Source organism: Zonotrichia albicollis, chromosome 11 (genome assembly GCF_047830755.1).
Source record: "Zonotrichia albicollis isolate bZonAlb1 chromosome 11, bZonAlb1.hap1, whole genome shotgun sequence".
Lineage (NCBI taxonomy): Eukaryota > Metazoa > Chordata > Aves > Passeriformes > Passerellidae > Zonotrichia > Zonotrichia albicollis.
In genome coordinates this window covers 17,543,433-17,565,004 of record NC_133829.1, presented here as the reverse complement: position 1 = coordinate 17,565,004, position 21,572 = coordinate 17,543,433, and the positions used below count along the sequence as shown (strand labels likewise).

General features: G+C 44.1%; 1 protein-coding gene across 9 annotated transcripts in view; it reads left to right on the top strand.

Annotated features, from left to right (window-relative positions):
• NEO1 (neogenin 1) overlaps positions 1–21,572 on the top strand; it is a 185,162-nt gene that overhangs the window by 83,654 nt on the left and 79,936 nt on the right. For all 9 annotated transcript variants that reach the window (XM_074549631.1, XM_074549632.1, XM_074549634.1 and 6 more), the window contains exon 5: positions 7,003–7,139. In XM_074549631.1, the coding sequence (XP_074405732.1) occupies positions 7,003–7,139 (137 nt within the window). The remainder of the gene's footprint in view (positions 1–7,002; positions 7,140–21,572) is intronic.

Genomic DNA, 21,572 nt, shown 5'->3' with positions numbered 1-21,572 from the left:
AAAAAAATCAGTGAGCTTTCAGAGATGTATAGAGTGAGAACTTCTACATTGTCATTGCTGGCATAGTCAGAATAATGTGGTAGGAAATCCATGTTAAAGTAGCAGAACAAATCTTATCAAGGCCATTTTTGTCCATGCAATGAACACGCTTCCTAAACCAGGATTTCAAACAGTTATTTGAATGTTTTCCATGTCCCTCAGAGTCAGCACTGAGATTCATGGGGAGCCAAGTTAATCATGGAACAGGGAGAGGTAAATTGTGACACAGAAAGCAGCCAGAACAATGCTCAAGTCTCTGCAGCACCAGGGATATAATATATCTCTCTTTTGGCAACTCTTAAATTAAAAGAATCCAGGGGCTGGTAATTTGAACTGTCTTTGATGGGAGGCTGCTGTGGGAAATGACAAACAGCCCCTGAGAGATGGTGCTGTGTCAGTGTGAAGGCACATGATTTAAATTCAGGGGGATTCAGAAATATAAGAACTCACTCCCCTGCAAAAGCTGGTGCAGACTCATTAGAGCAGCACAATCAAATGGGGTGAAATGGCAGAATAAATGTGCCTGGCAAGAGCTGAATTTGTTGTTCTTGTCTGTAAAGTGATGTCATGTCACATCTTTGGGAGGTTTTGATGCCCTGTCCTTCTCTAGGTTGTGGCACGTTCAGGGCACAGGGAGGTTAAAGCTCTCCTTTTATTTTCTTGATTTTTGAGACATAAAGCCCAGATTTTCCCACCACTGAATACAGTGCTGTTAATTCCCTTTGGAATTCACTTCCGTCATTCTCTGAGGTTACCATGATAACTTCTTAGGGCTTCACAGGTATTTTCTTTTTCTCATAACTCTGAGTGAGAAATTGTTCAGGAGGGCTGGAACATAACATTAGTAAATATACTTGAACTTCAAATATACACAATTTAAACCAAGTCTAACCTGATTTTTCAGAATATTTAGCATTAATTTTTAGTGGTTTGCATTTTGTTACAAGAGTGGGTTCCAGTTGACTTTTTCCTTTTTGCAACACTTAGCTCTTTCCTTAAAGTGAAACACGTGCTCATTGTGGGCTTGAGTTTTAAGGTAGGTAAAGGTAGAAATTTGATCTTTTTCCCCTCTGTGGGGTAAACTTTTTTCATTGTTCCTTCAAGTGATCAAACCGAGCCAAAGCTCCCAAGTCTGCTGCTTGTGACTGTGGCTGAGCAGGGCAGAGATTCAAAGAGCTGAGAACAGAGACCTCTTAAACTCCATTTACCCTCCAGCTATTGTGTTATTGGTGTGAATAGAATAACTGGAAAATCTCCAGAAATTAAGATTCTTTGTTGGAGAAAAGCCTGCAGTTACTGTTGCTAAATAGCTACCTTAGCTTGTTATGCATGGTCTGTTAATGTAATTACAAATTAAATCACATTTAATTTGTATTAAAATCCCCTTTTGGTATAAAAGTATGACTTTCTTAGCATGGATTTTCTTTATCCCAAGAAAAAACTGATTCTTTTCATCTGGGCAGGTTTTAATGTCCCTTCTGCCTGGGAAAAGCTCTGAAATCCCAGGTTTGTTTATGCACACCCCCATCCCAAACATTACCATACATATATGTAGGTATGGCCATATAAAATGGGACATTTCTGTGTGTGTCTGCCCTTAGGAAACAAAACTCAGACAGCATGGGGAGGTTATCCCTAATTTTGACCCCTTGTTAAAGGGTTTTACACAAAACCTTATTTTTACTGTTGTCATAACTGTGGTAATTAATTAATACAAAATAGAATGTTTGCCTTTCAAGTTGTATTCCTAAGGAGAATATGGATGGGAGCCTGTATTTATAGGAAAATCGGTGAATTTTAAGGATAGGGAGTTGTGGGGTTTTGGTATTAAATATTTGTTATAAGATCTGGAGAAAAGGGAAGGAGATTAAATGTGATGGATTATTTGTTGAAGACTGCAATAAGATTTATGTTAATGGATAAATATGAGTAAACTTGAGTGATGGCAGCCTTGGCAGTTGTTCAGACAGCCTGTAATGCAATATATTGTGAAATTAGTTGCTGTGATAAAATATTTTCCAAATTAATTAGTGTGAGAGGAGGCAGCTTTGGGTGTTGGGTGAGAAAGGGAAGTTAACTCAGTGCTCCAAGTTTCCATTGGAACAAGGCTCTTGGAACTCCAAGGAGTCCTTCTGAGTTCACTAACTTGAAGATTTTTAAAGAACTCTTATGGAGAGCCTGCTGACTAATTGGTTCTCCATAAAGAATGCCACTAAAGACTAAGAAGCTTTGCTTGAATTTGTTCACTGGTCCAGCTTGTAATCTTAATATTTTATAGTTTTCCCAAATCTCCAGTGTCTGTAGAGGAAAGAAAAGACTAAACCCTGCCCTAGGAGCTCCAGAACCCAAACTCCAGCCCGGTGTGTGATCCATGGTGGCAGTGGCACACGGACAGGTGTCATCCATGGGCTCTGCACTGGCAATGTCCTCCTGCTTTCCAGCTGGACTGGCTCCATGAGCTCCAAGTCAGTGCTGTCTCTGCCAGGAATGTGGGGAATGCTGAGGGAAATGCAAGGAAGCAGGGGAGGCTCTGAAGTGTGAAATTATTGGAATAAATCTTAGGCCTTTTATGGAAAACCTTCTTAAGTGAAATCTCCAACATTGCCTGGCACAAAAGGTTGGAATGGAGCTGTTCTGTTCAGGCTGAGTGGCTCTTCAGGTTTGAACCAACTTGGAGCCTTCTTACCTAGAATGTTTTTTATTTCAGTCTCCATTCTGGCTGAGGATCCTGCTGTGGGAAGGATCTGTTCTTCAGCAAGTGCAGGAGTCACTTTGTGCTTTTGACAGTTCCTCACTTGGGAAGTTCCAGGTGGATTTGTCCCCAGAGCTTGGGACACAGGCACAGAGAGGTGTCTGGAAAATGATCTGCTCTGAAAACTGTGCAGTGTGTGCTCCACCAGCATATATTGTATCTTCATTTATCCTGGGACATGGACATGTCTGTGGGAGAAGGAACAAATGCAGGTGCCCCAGGTGCTGAAAAACCTGCAGTAGATGAGATGGTTCATCTGAAACTAAACTATTGAAAGGACTTGGGCAGTGATATTTTAATGTCTGTAAAGTCCAGCAAGCTCTGCAGCAGCTTTCTGCTGTTCAGTTTAGCAAAATTTTGTGTAATTGAAAAATTCCTGCAGAAACATGGTTGTACATGTAACACTTGCCTGCAGTGAGGGGGTGACAGCTGAGGGCACTTGTGCCATGTTCATTTCTGCTCTATGAAGTCTGTGATTGCAGGATCACATCACATCCCTAATGCAGGGTTTTCCTTAGTGCTTCCCACAAATGTGAGAGATTCCCATTATTGCAATTTCTGTTTGCAGGGTTCTGAGTGATTGGTACCAAGTGAATTACACTTGCCCAGCTCAGGAAAGGTTAAGCATAGCAGAGTAATTATGGAGATTTTCCTGGTAGTAGATCCCACAAAATAATCTAATTTACTGTCTAATTTTATCTGCTGTACTTACTGAGACAGCAAATAGATTATAAGATGTTTGGGGAATAGTAATTTAAAAGAGGGAAGAAAAGCCCAAACCTCAGGGTATAACTGACAGTTTGACTACAGTAAATTAATAAAGGCTCACTATATTTTGTGATAATGAAACACAAAGAGCCTGTGAGTGAGGCATCCAGAGTAGCTCAGTAATTGTATGTTATGGGGTGCAAGTGAGGCCTGGATGGAATGCATATAAAAGGCTGGAATTTGATTTTCCTCTTCCCTGACATCTGAGTGATCAATCTTTGTTGCTTTTAATGACACTTGAAATTATGTTATCACTTTTCTATTAAGCTGATTCTTTGTCTCCAGTGTCTGAAATCCGATTGCCTCACTCTTTTGTGAAAGTGCTTCATTGTCCTTACAAAATTAAGATGTTTTGCTTTATTATAAAAGCAGCTTTGCTTTAAGTCCAGAATTTTTCCGCAGCTGATTCATACAGAGGGAATCACCAAGGAGTCTGGCAGATTGTTTTCTTCCATTAAACTTCCACTAAATCACCTATGGGGAAATTGAACTCAACTCTGGGCTTTCTGGTGGAAAGTAATCAAAGGGAATAAAAACATGGCACATGTTGAGGTGGCTGAATTCCCACAAATATTCTGATGCTGCAAGTGGTTTGTGAGATCCCCTAGGACAAGGAGGAATAGTTTTTAATAGTTTTAGTAACACCTTAACTGCTGTCAGTAACTTTTCCAGGGGCTGGCAGTGGGAAAGGAGCACCCTAAGGCACGTGTTGCTTTCAGAGGGTAACAAAGGATCTCCTGGAAAAGGCATCAATGTCCTCAAAATGCCACAGTCATGCTGATGGCCTTTGATCAATCCCTCAGATGTGACAGTGGCAGTTCTTGGGGCACAGCTCCTTCCCTGCTCCATGTCCTGCTGTCCTGGCAGATCCAGCTCCCTGCTTTCATCCCAGCCCTCAGCATATTCTCTGCTGCAAGAACAAAAAGCCAAAGCTGCTGTTTTACATAATAAAAGAAGGTTGAACATTTCATGGATGATGTGTCAAGGTCCAGGCTTGTCTTACTCTGGTGTTTTTCTTTAGGCCTGGTTTTGGAGCCTGTCTGATGTGCCATTCCCACGCAAGCTGGGACATTTTTTCCCAGCATTTGGGAAACTCTTAATATGATTTTTCAAACTCATATCTTCACTCAAATTCTCTGCACTCCTTCCAAGGCAGCCTTTCTGTAGTCCTGGTGTTTCTCATGGGAACAGAGTGGCTTTCCTTACAGAGCACCTGGGCAGGGACATCTCTTTGGTTGCTTTTAACACTTAATGCCACTTATGGTTTTCTTTGCTCTGTTTTTAAATGATTTGATCAGCAGTTACAGTAGGATCATAAATCAGTATTTACCTGATAAATAATAGTGAGATGAGGCAAAACTCTGTATCCCAACAATTTACCTGTCCAGGAAGGTCAGGATTGGTCCTACTGATGTAATTCTAGGAAAATTTCAAATGGAGAAAGCACTGAGGTTGATTTTTGTCCATTGGCTCTTCATTCCAAATAGAGACCAAGAAAGGCAATTGTTGTAATGTTCACATATTGACATAATTCAGTCCTTTTCTGCCATTGAGAGTGCCAGGCAGGAAGCCACCAGATTCCCTTCCCTTTCCCCCAGTCTTCCTTTTCCAGCTGCAAATGAGAATGGCTCTGGGTCAGCATCCAGGCACAGCTTGTCCTGGCTTGGGGTTCTTGGCTTGTTATTGGAGAGTTTATTTGGTATTTCATGTGGGAACTTGGAGGAACTTGGAAAAATCCTGTACAAATTGTATCAGGTGAAGGTCAGTGATGGCTGCAGGGGAGGAGGATGTGGCTGCACTGAGCATGAAGTGCCACCTTTATCTGCCCATTTAACAAAAGCAGACACATTGTAAGGACTGGATTAGAAACCCTTCCCTGCCCTTTGCAAGTCAGAGGGGGAGGTTCTGTACAGACCCTTTGTCACCTGATCAGTCTGTATTTTGAATTTCTTATAACCTGTATCTTATTCTGAAGTATTTCATCTCTCAGGGATGGCTTACCTTCTCACAGAAATTCAGTTCCTGTACATTGTATAATGTGCACTGCTGTCCTTGTGCTGTAAAGGCACAGCCTCTCCTGTCGTACTTCCCTCAGCTTTCCAAGCAGTCAGTCATTCCAGCTGGATCTGCAAAATGCCTTTTTCTTAATTATGTGATTACAATACCTCATTTTTCTTCAGTTCTGGCTGCTCTTGACTAAATACCTTGAATCACATTTAATTAAGAACAAGTGAAGCTGCAAGTGCAAAAAGATGAGCTGCTCTCACGGAATTGATAGGGTTGAACTTAATTTTCAGTGTGGTGTAATTATAACTCCTGTGTGTCCCACACTGGGGTGGTGTCCGTGGAATGACCCTGAGCTTGTGTGTGCAGGTCTGGCCAGGGTATCCCAGGGACCCAGGGTATGGCCAAGGCCATGTCCATGCAATGACAGGATCCCTGTGTGTGCAGGTCTGGGTGCTTCCAGCTGCTGGCCAGGGGTACCCTGGAGATCTGGGACATGTCCATGGAATGATCCTGTCCCTGTGCGTGCAGGTGTGAGGCCATGTCCCTGGAATGTCCTTGGAGTGACCCATGGAATGTCCCTGTCCATGTGTGTGTAGCTCTGAGGCTGTGTCCCTGCAGTGACCCATGGACTGACTCATGGAATGTCCCTTGAGTCACCCTGTCCCTGTGTGTGCAGGTCTGAGGCTGCATCCATGGAATGACCCATGGAGTGATCCTGTCCCTGTGTGCAGATGTGAGGCCACGTCCATGGAGTGACCCATGGAATGTCCCAGTCCCTGTGTGTGCAGGTGTGAGGCCATGTCCCTGGAATGATCCTGTCCCTGTGTGTGCAGGTGTGAGGCCACATCCATGGAGTGACCCATGGAATGTCCCTGCAATGTCCCTGGAGTGACCCTGTGTGTCCCTGTATGTGCAGGTCTGAGGCTGTGCCCCTACAATATCCCTTGAATGACCGTGTCCCTGTGTGTGCAGGTCTGAGGCAGTGTCCCTGCAGTGACCCTGTGTGTTCAGGTGTAAGGCCATGTCCCTGCAATGTCCCTGGAGTGACCCTGTCCCTGTGTTGTAGGTCTGAGGCCATGTCCCTGCAGTGACCCTGTGTGTCCCTGTGTGTGCAGGTGTAAGGCCATGTCCCTGCAGTGACCCTGTGTGTCCCTGTGTGTGCAGGTGTAAGGCCATGTCCCTGCAGTGACCCTGTCCCTGTGTGTCCCTGTGTGTGCAGGTGTAAGGCCATGTCCCTGCAGTGACCCTGTCCCTGTGTGTCCCTGTGTGTGCAGGTGTAAGGCCATGTCCCTGCAGTGACCCTGTCCCTGTGTGTCCCTGTGTGTGCAGGTGTAAGGCCATGTCCCTGCAGTGACCCTGTCCCTGTGTGTCCCTGTGTGTGCAGGTGTAAGGCCATGTCCCTGCAGTGACCCTGTCCCTGTGTGTCCCTGTCGCAGGTCTGGGCGGTTCCAGCTGCTGCCAGGGGGGGTGCTGGAGATCCGGGATGTGACCGAGGCCGATGCCGGGACCTTCACCTGCATCGCTGAGAGCGGCAACGACACCCTGGAGGCACAGGCAGAGCTGGCAGTGCAAGGTGGGTCTGAGGTTTCATTTGCACAGAGAACATTTCTCCAGATACCCAAATACCTAAATATCCAAGTTTGTTCTGTGCCCCCTCCAATCCTGTTATAAATATTGTTACTCTGATTTATTTCCAAACTGCTTCTGATTTCCTAAATAGCCAAATGAGCAATGTGCTGCTATAATACAGCCTGAGGGTGCTTTAAAGCTGCTCTATCTATCAAATGTGGTTGATGTCATGGAGCTGAAGGAGGGCCAAGGCCACAGAGTGGCTGATCCCATCTGAAAGTCAACCTGTGGTTCTGCAACCTGGCTGTCATTGGAAAGGACATCTCTAATGCATTTTTCATAATCCTTAAATACATTGTTGTTTTCATTGAGCTAGAGAGAAGGTAAAAGCAGAGATATTTGGTAATATGCTGGTTTATTGTGTGTGTAACTGTTTTGCTTACTCTTGCAAGCTATTTTTACTGGAAAAAGTACTGAAATATTGATAATGTAGTTTTTAAAAGCATCTTACTATACATAAAAAGGTAAATAAAGCAGATTGGGTAAGCAAAGAAAATAGACTTGGTAAGGAGTGGGAAAGAATTCAGGTAAAAGCTTGCCTTCCTTGCCTTTCTTACACTCCATGAGGAAATCTCTTTTTTATTGATTGGACCCTAGTAGGGGTTTCCAGTTCTTTCTCTGGAGTTTCGTGGCTTGTGCAGGGTCCTTATAAGAGCTTACCTGACTTGGTTCAGCGTGGACTGTGGTGCTACGAAGTTGGTCTAAAAACTAATTCTGGGGGGAGAAATTCATTCACTGAACATCCATAAATGAAGGGTTTTCTATAAACAAAAGGAAGGGTTTTCTGACCCAAAGGAAGCACTCAGACTCTATCTGGTCACAGATAAAAAACCTCACTTTTTTCTTGCCTTGTATCTTTGGCCAAAAGAATAAAACTTTGGTGCTCTGGCTTGGGAAATACCTCCAAGCTTGAGGCTTCAGAACATTTTACTATGGCTTCAAACAGCTCATGTGTGCTGTGTTTAATTCAGTTCCAGCCTCTCTGTTTTACAGAATTGGCTTTGTGTTTTATGGGCAGTGACAGCAATTAATAACATTAATGATATGATGCAATTAAGCAGTTGTGGATAAAGCTGAGAGGAGCCTTAGTGCAGCACTTCCAGCTGGGTCACCTGGGATCAAAGTGAACTGGGACAACTCTTTTGCTCCTTATCTGAACCATTATCAAGGATTTCTTCATTTGGTTGTGAAGATTTAGGGTGTTCTGCCAGGCCTTCCATGCTGATGTTTTGTTACACACCTGGCACTGGAAAGAAAATCCTTTGTCCTTGAGTATTAAATTATATTAAAGATTCTACAGAGTGCATTTCAGATATGACATTTCTGATTTTACTTCTTAGTTCTAATCTTAATTTTACTTTCCTTGAGAGGTCACTGTAGGGAGTAATTGTGTTTTTGCATTACTGTACTTTGGTGCAGGGTTGAATAGCTTGAATAACTGTTACCTGATCCCTGGATCATTTCCTTCTAGACCAAAGAAATTGTCATCTCTCCCCACCTAATAACAGCATGATTTTGTTTAATTTAAGCTCTTTCTGCCATTCTTGGAAATGAGTCTGGCAGCATTTCAGACAAAGAATTCATTTTTGGGTACTGTATTTTTCTACAGCTCTCCTTGAAGCCCTTGTTTTCTGTAAGAGGTTTCACTCTGTGCTGGGGTTGTGCTCAGGCAGCCAATCATTTTCCCTCTAATAACATTTCCTCATGGCAGTTTAGACATGGAATTGTGTGCCCAGGGGTGGTGCCATTGCTTGGCAGTGTTAGGGCAGTGGAATTGGAGAGGTGTTCCTGGGGCTGCTCTTGACTGAGCTTTCCTGGCAGTGCCAGGTAGGGGCTGACTGAAATTTGCAGGCAGAAACTGTAGGGAGATAGATAGAATAGAAGAAAATAAAGATAGTGTAGAAAGTAATCTCAGCCCTAAGGAGCTGCAGCTGGGCCCATTATCAAAGATGAGGAGCAGGCCTGCCTTTAACAGGCCACAGGTGTAAGCAGTGAGAAGAAGATGCTATAAAGGAGTGGGGTAGGTGGGTGAGAAGGGAACTGCAGTCAGTGTCTGCTTTGTGAAGAAGAGTCCGTGTTCTGAGGAGCTGCCCATGAGAAACACCAAGGTATGAAACTTTTGTGATAGGACACAACAGTATGGAACCCCTGCAATGAGATAACAACAAGAAGCAACCTGCTTTATCCACTTGGAAGTTTGACTTTGCATGGACTCAGGAATGTTTTTAAAGGTCCCTTTGCTCCCTGAGCAGCTTTTCTGGGTCCTGTGACAAGGTTACAAAACCCTACAAGCAAATAGATGTCTCTGGTATGGTGCTGGCCACTGAAATTGTCCTGCCATGGCAGTGGGGATGAAATTCCTGACCATCCCTGGGGGGAGGGTGCCCTCAGGTGTGTCACACTGGGGCTGTGCTCCACTGGCAGGAAAATAAATGAGTTTTACCCTGGGTTTGTGTAGGGTACAAGGCAGTGCTTGGGGAAAGCTTTTCCAGTTTATATGGGACTGTACAGCCACCAGTCCTGGGAGTTCCTGGGGTGTTTTCTGTTATTTCTGGCACCATTTTCAATTGGGAGAAGTGGTGCCTTCAGTGCAGTTACTCAGATCCTACTGGTGGCACTTAAGGATGTCACCAGTTCCACATGCCTGAGAATAGTTGAAACCCCTGTGTTATAAATATGAGGTGCTAGAGGAGCCTTCTATTGCCCTCATGCTGGGTTTAAAAATGATTGGGATTTGTTCCCCTACATACATCTCAGAAGGACTGAATCAGGAAAATGGCCTTTAACGTGATTAGGAAGGTACTGAAGAGTCCAGAAGGATTCTACACAAATTTGTCCTCAATCTCTCTATGTGCATTGTGTATCTGGGAGGCAGAGTCGAGACATTTCCTTACCTTTGGGGAGGAATTTTGGCTGCCCTATTCCTGGAGGTGTTCAAGGCCAGGCTGGGCAGGGCTTGGCACAACCTGGGCTGGTGGAAGGTGGCCCTGCCATGGCAGGGGGTGGATGTGGTGACCTGGCAGGTGCCTCCCAACCCAAACCATTCAGTGAATCTGTGTACCTGCAAACTGGAGATGTCATGGGCCCACTGCTCACACACTGAGCCCTTGCCTGGTGCATGTGAGAGGTGACTTCATGTGGGAGGAACAGGGAATGACCCAGGGAAAGCTGTGGCTGAGACAATCCCACAATCCCATTCCCTAAAGCTGGACATTGCTGAATCCTGCCCACACTGGGGTAGGACCAAACCCTGAATGGACAAAACATGGGCACCTCTGTACCTAAAGTGTCACAGAATGGGCAAAAGGGACCTCCTCAATTCTTCTGGGGTGCACAAGCAGGGGTCACTGAGGGAAATGGGTTTGTAGAGAATTCTCAGAGCCTGACAGAAGGCTCACATATCTGAGTGCAAACCTTGAGATAAGAAATGCTGACTGAGAGATGCCATGGAATAGGACAAACATTGCTGAGAGAGAAATGGAACTAGGAACAAGTTTCAAAGGATGGCCTTGCAGGTAAGAGCAGATACTTTGGAGAAATAGAACCATGAAAGGTGAATTTTAGATTATTGGCTTTAAAGCATTTACAGCATGGTATGACAAAAGCTGACAGGCCAAGAAATGCTCATAATGTAATTAGAAAATAGTGGGTTTCTGATTGTGACGGTGTGAATTGTTATATCTGTATTGTCTCACCCTTCTCATGAGACTGAAAATGGAATAAAAGTTTTTCAAACACCTCTCAGTGCCCCATCTCTGGGTCAGAAAAGGGTTAAATCCCACAGGTCACTACAGTCCAGGCCAAGCAGGGGCAGGACACTTCCCATGGTGGAGGCAAGAATTTGGAACCTGAAAAGTCACCTCCCTCTTGGCTGTAGTGGCAGGGCTCTCCCCTCACTGTGGGTGCTGCTACCAGCTTATTTACAACACCTGTAATGAATTGAGAGCACTGGAAAAATTTGTTTTGCTCTCCCCAGGCATGAAAGAATCCGTAGCATTTCCCTCAGATAAGGCTGGGAAGTGATGACAGCAGAGCTGGGCAAACAGGGAGTTATTCCTGTATTTCATGTGCTCAGCCTGGAGAGCCAGAGTGGCAGTTAAATACTGGGAAGGTCACAGGTTCAGCCTTCATCTGGGCAATATTTCAAATTTATGGCAGTGCCCAGCACCCTGGGGGTTTGTGCAGGGGCTGGGGCTCAGTGAGGTCACTCAGGGCCTTCCTGTGGCTGCCTTGGTGCTGGGTGGGACCTGCAGCTTGGGGGGGCTTTCTCTCCCTGCTGAAATGTTTACTGCAGTTAATGATCAACCAGAAAAATCACAAACCAAGAAAAATTTCCATTTTCATTCTCTTATAAAATTGACATGGCAGGTTTGAAGCCTCTAAAATAAAGAAGTCCCTGTGTTTGTGGGAGAAGAGTGAGAGTTGCTCTTTGCTGTTGCTTGTTGTTGCCTTTCAGTGAGTTTTATGAATAGCAGAAAATCAACTTCTGAGTTGCCTAGGACAGCATTCAGTGTCTGATAGTGCATCTTAAGTATTATACATGAAATGTCTCACTGTGTGAATGTAACTAAGTTTAAAAATAAAACAAGAGAAGCTTCTTTTGGGGTATTTGTAAAGATAAATCAGAGATTGCATGTGGCAACTGGCTGATCACGGCCTCGTTCATGCTGCCAGAGCAAATTGTGTGGAAAAAACCAAATGCAGAAATGTTTTGATGGAATTGTCCACTTTGTGCTTTAGAAGGAAGTGCTGGAAATATTTTCAGTAGAGCTGACAAGGTTTAGAGCAATGGCAAAGCCTCATTCCAGCAGAAAATAGGATGTTTTTGAGTGTTGGTCCTGCAGTGTCAGGGAACAGTGATTTCTGTGTTCTGGGGGGTTGGCAGGGTTGCCTCACCTTGATTTCCCTGCTGCCTTTGCTCTTGCTGGGGTCTCTAGTACTTGGATTACTCATGGCATGTAATTATTTTAAATTTTTAATTGAAGATTTTGGCTTAAAAAACTAGTTGTGATTATGCATCTATTAACATATGACTTGTTATTAAAATGAAATGGGAATGTGCCAGGATGTATGAAACAAGTCAAGACTTTCTTTAAAACAGAACCAGGACAGCTGCAGAAGGAAGAGCCTGAATGTGAAGAACCCTGGGCTTGTTTTCCTGGGTTCTCTGGGGCAGCTGTGATAAAAGCTGGTGCCATCCTGCCCCAGAAATTGTAGCTGTTTGCAAAGCACATTAAATCCTGCAGCAGCAGAGTAATATATCTGGTTAACTGTTATTTTTGCATTAAGCTTTCATTATTATTGAAAACAATTCCAGGGAAGAAATTTGAACCATCACTGAAAATTGCTCAGACCTCTCTCATACCTTCTAGATGATCTTCATCGATTTCCCTCTCTAATTAAGCTCAGGGCTTTGTTTGATAATGGGCTGCTCCTCCATTAGAGATTCAGGAGATGCTGCATGAACCTCAACTTGTCAAAGGCTCACGTGGGGGACAAAATATTGTCCTTTTTGGGGGTCTCAGGATGTGCTGCTTGAGGAAGCTCTTGGAAGGAAAACAACACCTTGGCTTCACAGCAGTTATTTCTTGCCCTGAAAATGTAATGAGTAATTAGAGGCTTTTTCCTGTAGCGATGCAAACAAGGGCAGAGCCCAGGAGTCTGGTGTGGAGGGTGGATGAGCTGAACTCCCTGGAATTTGGGTCTCTACCACTGCACTTCACTGATGGTCTGGAAAGGCTTTCTGAAAGTCCTCACTGTTGCTCCTTGGTGTAGTTTGATGTGAATGCAGTTCACTTGTGAATTCAACTAACTGGGAAGTTTTGCTGCTTGCATTTGTATTCAAGGCAAGGCTTGCTGATGGAAAGGTTATAAGCAGATATTCAGGGACATGGAGAGGAAGGACAGGGAAGAGTTATTTTCAGGCTACATCACTTGTTCAGATTGTGCCTGGACACCAGAAAAGCCCATCTTCAGCAGAGCTGTCATTTTTAATACTAAAGGTGAATTTTCCCAAGATGTTTTTTGCATCATGCAAAGGCCCCACTCCTGTGTTCAACACTGTGACCTGATTCCTGTTCCACAGGCTCAGCAGAACCTCTGCTTTTCCTGCTCAATGTCTAAATCTTGTTCTCTAGCTGGACTGTTGTAAGTTTGCAGGGTTTTTGGTCTGTCTTGATGTTTTTCTAAGACCAGGAGGAACATTTGTCCAGCCCTTGACACGTGGAAGAGATCTTGCCTTGGTTCTCAATGGGGGCACCAACATTTGTTTTCTTTAGCAGCATTTCCAAAAGTCACCAGTGAGCTTTGCTGGAATTTCAAGGAATATCTCTGGTAGCAGTGCAGATGTTGAACATTCTGTGAGGGTGTCAGAGAGCAGGGAAATGTGAAATATGTGAAATTGTTGTAGGAGCAGCTCAGGGCAGCCCTGCCAGGCCATGATCTGTGCCTTGCTGCCACCTTCCAGGCAGGGGGCACTGAGCAGCTCCGGGCTGGGGAGGATTTCCAGCCTTTCCTGGGCTCAGGCAGCTGCTGGGTGTGCCTTGGTCAGTGGGGTGGATCCCTGTGGCCAGGAGGAGGCTGGGATGATCCCAGGATTATCCCAAGGGTGATGCTCAGCCCCTCTGGATGGACCGTCCCCAGCACCACGGGGTGTGCAGCCCCCAGATCATCCTGCTGCAAGGGAGCCTCTTCCTCTTCCAAAGTCTCTTTTCCAAAGATCTGACAACATTTAATCATGAGGTTCTTGCACATGAAACATCTGGAATTCTCTGGAATTGTAAAGGCAAATTTGTACCTGTGCAGTGAGAGAAGAAACAGCCCCAGATTCCACCTTCAGTAATTGTGGAAAGCTGAAATCTTCATTAGAAGATTTTTGTGCAGTTATGGCACAATTTACAAAGATTGCTCCAAGTCTGATTATATCTGGAAAAGTTCTCTTTGTGTTGCAGAGGTGCTGCAGAGCTTTCAAATAGATTTGAAAAAATTCCAGAACAGCCCCCAAATGGGCAGGGGTGAATGAGGACAGGGCTGAGATGCCTTGGGATGTGTTTCCATAGTGGAATGGTGTAGGGATTTGGGAGGTAAGATCCAGAACTGCACATGCCAGGGAGATGAGATACATGTGGAATTAAAAAAAAAAACAAAACCTTTTTATGAGATATATATATATATATATATATCTAAAAAACCCATTAAGAAAGACAAAACCAAATGATCAGTAACCCATAGAATTCACACAAATGGTTTTCCTTGTAAATGTTCTTGAGGAATCCTTGGGGATCATGAAAATGTTACTAAATTAAGCAGCAGTGTCTTAAATATCTACAATGTCGAAACTGATATTGAACTGAGGGGATTGTAAAGGCTGCTTTCTCTTTCAGGCAGAGTTTCTAATAAATGAGGATCATATTAACAGGGGTTTGAACCAGCTGCTGCTTTAGGGACAGAAATCCTTTTCCCCCAAAATGGCTTTTAAAACAGAAAGCTGAGGCTTTGCCTTTGGCCTATAGACAGGCAGTTACAAAATGTAGAGTTTTGCCCATGGTTTATATTTAGGGATGAATTTTTTTTTTTTTGGTCTCCAAAATAAAAATGTGCTTTTTGGTTTGGAACAGGCTTTGCCCAGCCCAGGATTTACTCTTTTTGCAGTGTGTTTTTCATACAATGCTGTAGGAAAGGTAAGCCCAGCTGGCTCATGGTCCCAAATGCTCTTGGATGCTTTGAAGGATTCAAGGACACAGTAGATGTATGTACCAGAGATAAGCTATAGGGGTTTTAATACTGCTTTTACTCCCCATCAAAAGGAGATGACAGAATTTCAATTGCAAACTAAAAGCTGAAAGATTCAGTAGTAATTTTTAAGTTGCACATGCCAGAGACTTCCAAGAAATGTGAATGTGTGAACTAAGCAGCTCATTAAAATGCCTTTTGCCTCCAAGTGAGACTCTTTTTATAGGAGTTGTGCCCTAAATGGTGAGTACTTTTCTCTGTTCATCAGGGTCATCCTTCCATTTTAATTGGGTGAACCAAGCTCCAAGTTTAATTTTTTGAATTTACGGGATTTAAATTTTTTTTTCCATTTCAGCAGAAACTTTTGCACTGTTTTCACACCACCAAATTTCGTGATGAAAACTGAGGGTGATGTTAAAGTTGAAATGCTGAGGAACACCACACATCAATCAGTCTTGAGAGGGAGTCCATACCATAAAGTGAACATATACTTTCTTTCAAGTTAAATTTTTATGATGGTTAAGCTGACTCTCATCCAGCAGATAATTGATTTCTCTAATGGGAGCCAGATTATTGCCATTACTGGATGTCTCATTATCCAAGCTCTAGTCCTTGGCAGGGAAGTTTCTCCCAAAGTTGCAGAGATGAAACAATCCAGTAATTTGTGGGAAGGAGGAGGGCTCTTATCTGTGGTGGCTGATTCCCTCCATAGTCTTGCAGTTAATTAGTTTGTCTTCGTGAGGAGAATAATTTAAAGGAAAACCACGGTGGAGTTTGGGTTCCTGGAGTAAACGGGGTTTGGTTATGGAAGTTAAACACTGGCAGTGTTCTGGAGGGGATGGGAAGCCCTGGAGGCAAATATGAGCTGCCTAAAAAAGGTGAAGGCGCTCTCTGCAGAGAGGTGCTGGGGGCAGGCCTGGAGGGAAATGGCAACAGGATCTAAGACACTCAAGGAAGGAAACCAGGCTCAAAGCAGGCTGGTTACTGGTTAATGAAGGGCAGAACATTATTTTTATACTGAATATTTTTCTAACCAGTCCCAAATTCTGGCAGCTCTGCTGATCTTGTTTGTTTTCCAGTGCTGACTCCAAGGTTGCATCTGTGATCTCTATTTTCACATCCTTAGGAGCTTAAATGGAGTCTCAGTATAACATGAAACAAAGCCCTTTGCAGGTGGGGATATAAATTGCTGTGCTGTGGTACCTCAGCACCCTGTGCTCTGGCAGTGCCACTCCCCAGGCTGTGTGTCTCTCACATCAGATGCTTTTAGCTTCAGTGAAGCACTTGGTTCTGTGAGCACAATTTGAATAAAAGGGGGTTTGTGCTCATCCTCAGTTACAACACTCGAAAGGTCCCCGGGAACCCCCCATTACTGACAGGTTAATGCACAGAATGTAGGATTACTCAGGATTTCTCTTTGTATTGCGTGCAAGTTGCAAAAGCTTCCCAAAAAAATGCTGTTTGTCTGTCAGGAGTTGGAGCAGTTCCCTTGGGCAGCACAATGTATTTGTTCCACAGCAATGTGGCAGAGTGGAATGGGACTTGAAGGAGGTGCAACAATTTTGGCAGCCTTTGGAAATAATTCTGCTTTGTGTTTTGGAGCTCCAACCTCCAATTGTTATTTGTTTATCCTGATGGAATAATGCTCATAAAGGACCCTGGGAAGCACAGGGCAGTCAGTGCCACCTCAGTGCCCAGCAGGGTCATGGAGCAGCTCCTGCTGCAAACGGCAGGAAGGCACAAAGGGAAATTAGGTGAGTGAGGGAAGGGCAGCAGAACATCTGCCTGGGCTTGTGCAAAGCATCCCACCCTGCCCTGGTGACCCCAGCCTCTGGAGAGTCATGGATTGGTGGGTGAGGAATTGTGGCCCTGGCACAGGTGCCCAGGGGAGCTGGGGCTGCTCCTGCATCCCTGGCAGTGCCCAAGGCCAGGCTGGGCTGGGCTCCCAGGGGTTGGCACTGGTCCCTTCCCCAGCACCCATGGCTCAGTGCCAGGGATGGAGCTGCTGCTGGCCAGGGAGCTCAGGCAGGCTTTGTGCACAGGGAAGAACCAAAGAGGCTGAAGTAGAACTTCAAATATGTCACTTTCTGTACTGAAAGTCTCTTTTGAGGTGAGTTTATAGCAGCTCACAGCTCAGAGCTGAGTCAGGGCTGCAGAACAAACATTTCACTAAATTCTAATGATTTACTATAAGCTGTGTGCCACGCTTTGGAGAATCTTTAAAATATAATTTTGCCTTTCCTTTCCCCTTTGGGCAAATAATTTTTTTTCAGCTTTCTCAGTACATGTATAATTAATAACTTTGTTTACTGACAATGTCAGCACTAACATAGCTCTGATTTATAGTGTTTATCTTTTGCCTGTTTCCTGTAGCACATCCTAAGATGCCACATAGAGAAGAAACTGTATTTTAGGAAGGTGCTTCCAGAAAAATAAGAGTTCATTACCACCACCCTGGTATGTTCTCTTGGCTTCAGAAGAAACCATAAGACTCAAATCATTGTGCTTTAAATAATTGGCTGAAACTTTGCTTTGCTCTCTGGGAATTTGCATGGAAAGGAAAGAACCACAGGAGGTTTTGTGGGGCTGGGGAGGAGGCTCAGTTCCTCAAGCTCAGATTTCTGGGCTGGAGCAGCTTTGGCTCTGTCCTTGGCACTGGCTGTGCTTTTGCTCCCAGTCCCACACTCATCTGCACAGTGCATGCTTCTTGCTCTGCTCATTTGCTTAAACGATCATTAGTGTGATTAACCATGAGAGCAGTGATTGCAGAGCTGCTGATCTCCTTGCTTAGTGTGATTAACCCTTAGAGGGCTGATTGCAGAGCTGCTGATCTCCCTGCTTAGTGTGATTAACCCTTAGAGGGCTGATTGCAGAGCTGCTGCTCACATTGCAGCTGGGCTCCAGGCACCCCCACACAAGTGAGGGTTTCCACAATGAACCTGGGAGCTCCTGGAAAATGGGTGTAAAACAGGAAACCTGGGTGTAAACAGGTGCTGGAGCACATGAAAAAAGCTTTTATGGAGCCTCCAAAGGGTTTCCATGGGCTGCTGGTGCTGTTAGCAGAGCTCTGCACCATCACATCAACCACAGTAATGTTCCATCAGGACTTGGAGTACTTGGGGGAAGGATTGTGGGTTCAAATGTTAAACTGGTTCTGCTGGAAACTGGAACTTGGCTTCCTTAGTTTCACATGGGATTGTAATTGTTGATTGCTGTTTTCCAAGGAAAAGAGAAAATTCTTTGAAGTGCAGGAGAATCTTAGGGATTAAAGGGGTTATTTGAGTTCTGGATGTGGAACTTGGGGCTGTGGTTTGTGATGGATCTGGCAGTGCTGGGGTAATGGTGGGACTCAGCCTTGAGGATTCTTGGGTTTGCCTGGAACAGCTCAGATGGGTAAAATGTCATTTGGAACAACATCTGTCCTTTGTAGGGATCCGTTGTTGTACCACCTTGCCAAAAATACTGTTCTAAGATAATATTTTAGAATTATTGACCAGTGTTTTTATAAGGAGGCTCCTTTGCCTCTGTTGAAGTGGTCACTTGAGTTTACTAATTTGAAATCTGAAGACTTTTAGAACTTCCTAATCTATTAACTGTTACTAATTTGTAGTTAAAATGTGTCAATGCTCTGCAGTCTCTCTTTGAGGGAAAAATTCTTTTCTAGAACATCACAAACTTTAAATATGAAAAACTTCCTTGGATTTGAGGTGTGCACCTGATCCATAATACCTGTGTCAATTTCTTTACCTTTACCCAAATGACTGGTTTTTATTTAAGAAAAAGGCATTACTGGGGTCTGTGCTTTCCTGAATTCCTGCTGCTCTCACTGGCCTCATGTGCTGGGCCAGCTTTCAACATAAGGGATTGTAAAGGCAAATTTGTACCTGTGCAGTGTGGCAAGAAACAGCCCCAGGTTCCACCTTCAGTAATTGTGGAAAGCTGAAAGATTATTTAGAAGATTTTTGTGCAGTGAATGGCACAGTTTATAGAGATTGCTCCGAGTTTATTTTGTATCATTCTGTACCTCAGTGATTAGAATCCATTTGTGTAGGAAGGATGAAAGTTTAACAAGAATTCTCATAAATATGTCTGTTTAGCAGAAAGATTTTGGAATGTAGAATCTGAAGAAGGAATAGAGATGGGAGCAAGTTTTGATATAGAAGAAAAGAATTGCTGAGCCAGTCTTACTGGCTAAGGGGATGTTAGTTAGAAGGGGTTCTTATGACTTAAAGGATAAACCCACCTCAAACAAGAAAATGTTTTTATGTATTTGAAGATAAAAAAATGTGAAAGGGCAATGAGAATCTCTTGGTGGAGCCCCCCAGGAGCTGCTGCTGGATGGTGCCAGCTCTGCTCCCAGAAGGGAAGGTGCAGGGTCCCATGTTGTGCCAGAGGCAGATGGCTGAGGGGATTTAAGTGAAGGGTGAGAACAGTTCTTATTTCCCCTGGGTAATGTCCTGTTCTCCAGGCAGATTGGGGTTTCCTCTGTGCTTTCTCCATTATTTATCAATCCCCCATAGATTTCTTTTCTATTATTCCATTTTCCTCTCTCACTCCATGTAAACATCTCGGATCCCCCTCATCCCATGGCTCTGAGAAGAACAGCACCTTTTTTTCCCTTATTTTGTGCCAATCTGGTAAATTTATTTGTTTTTCTTTTCCCAGCTTTCATGGGAAGGGCTGAGCCAGTTCACCCTTACTCCCCCACTATGCCAGGCACGTTTATCTGGGCCTTTCCTGAGCCCTTGGAGTTGTTTCTTTTCAGGCTGCAGACTCTTGTTTGCTGGTTCCTTACACAGAAGCTGTTATTGAAGTGGGTTGTAATTAAGGTTATTTTTGGGATTTGTAAATTAGAAGGGACTTTGATGTGAAGATGGGCCTGCATTCACCCAGCTGGAAAGGAATCAGAATTGATGTGGAAAGCCAGCCTGAAGAATTTGCGTCATTACAAGACAAAAACATGGAAAGGCAGTAACTCTGTATTTTCTTTTGAACTTGATCAAGAAAAAGCTATTTTTTGTAGTGCCAGGATGTGCCTGGATCCAGCAGCAGCTACTGGTGAACATGAGAGGGGCTCAGTTGATCCCATAAATTATTTTTATTGTTCCCAGCCCTAGTTTGTCTTTTCCCCAAATGATCAGAGGCAATCTGTATTCAGTGAACAAACAGCTTAATATTTGAAATAATCTTAAAATGTGTGTCCTTCCTGGCCTTTGGAGCTCCTCAGTCTGTAACTCACAAATGAACCCCCTCACTGTGAGGGCTGCACTGGGAAATATTCAAAGATATGGCATGTCAAGGCTTGCTGCCTTTAATTTGTCACATCCTCTTTCCCCTTCTTATGGGATGGAGTTAGGAAATTCTTAAATGTGTGTTCTCCTGCTGTTTCTCCTCAGAATCTCACTGCCTTGTGCACTGCACAAACTTCACAGTGCTACTTTGAGAAAATATTCAATATTTGCTATTTTTCCTCATTCAGGGGATAGTCCCATGATTTATTTATACTGCTCGGTTCAAATCCATATTTATTCCTGTTTTGGTATTCAGCTCCATGGCACCTGAATCATTCATAACCACTAATGAATGTATTTTTGCTCTCTGCTGAAATGAAGTGGCATTGAATCCATTTAAAAAATTGACTGGGACACAGAAAAATTAAGAGGAAATGTATCCAGCTGTTTTAGTGCCCAGTGTGAGACACTTGAGCATTGATTTTTCGGAATATGCATCCCATAATCTGTCCCTTCAGAGCTGTGACTGCCCTGGAGAAGGGGCTGAGGGGCCACAGGCACCTCTCCAATGTGGGATTTGCTCCATGAATGTCCCCCCAGTGCCATCAGAGGGGCAGGGCTGGGGAGGGCACCTGGGGATCCAGGGCTCTGTCACATCCAGGGAGGGCCAGTTGGTTATTATTATTATTTTTAAATTTCACATATCAAAATTATTGGAACAATTATAAACTTTGAAGATTTGAGTTTTTGAACGACTCGAGGAAGAAAATAAAAGTGAGAAATGTGCCATATTCCAAATTCCAAGTTATAAAGCATTTCTCTCTCTGCTGAGGGGTTGGGTGTCATTCTGGGTGGAGGGAGGACTCAGCCCTATATCCACCATAGATATCCAGAATAAACATCCCTAAATCCTGGAGGAGCACTGTATTGCTCACAGTGATTGCAGATCCTCCCACCCAACAGTCCCAGGCTGGATGGAGGATTCCTGCAGGGGATCTGAACAGACACCAGAGGCAGCGTGGTGGGAACTGGGATTGAGGGTTTTGCCTGGAAATAGCTGGAAATGGGAAACAAGGCCCCAAAGACTCTTGTCATGCTCAGGGCTGTCTGAGGCTTCTTCTCCAGCTCAGCTTTGTGTGGAAAATGAGGGCTCTGGAATTCAATAAAAATTTCATTGCCTTTGGCAGTGCTGTAAGAAGTTTAAATTTTGATGAGCGTTCTTGTTATTCAGATGTTTCCATGGTACTTGGAGTAGATTCAGGGTCAAACAGGCGAGATTTCTCCTAGAAGGGCTGGGGAAGGAGAGCTTAGTAAAACAGAGAACTAATGAATGTAACAGTTTTACATTATTGATGCCCAGATTAAGGTTTTTACTTCTAAAAATCACCCGAGAAGTTGTGTGGAAGGCTCGCTTG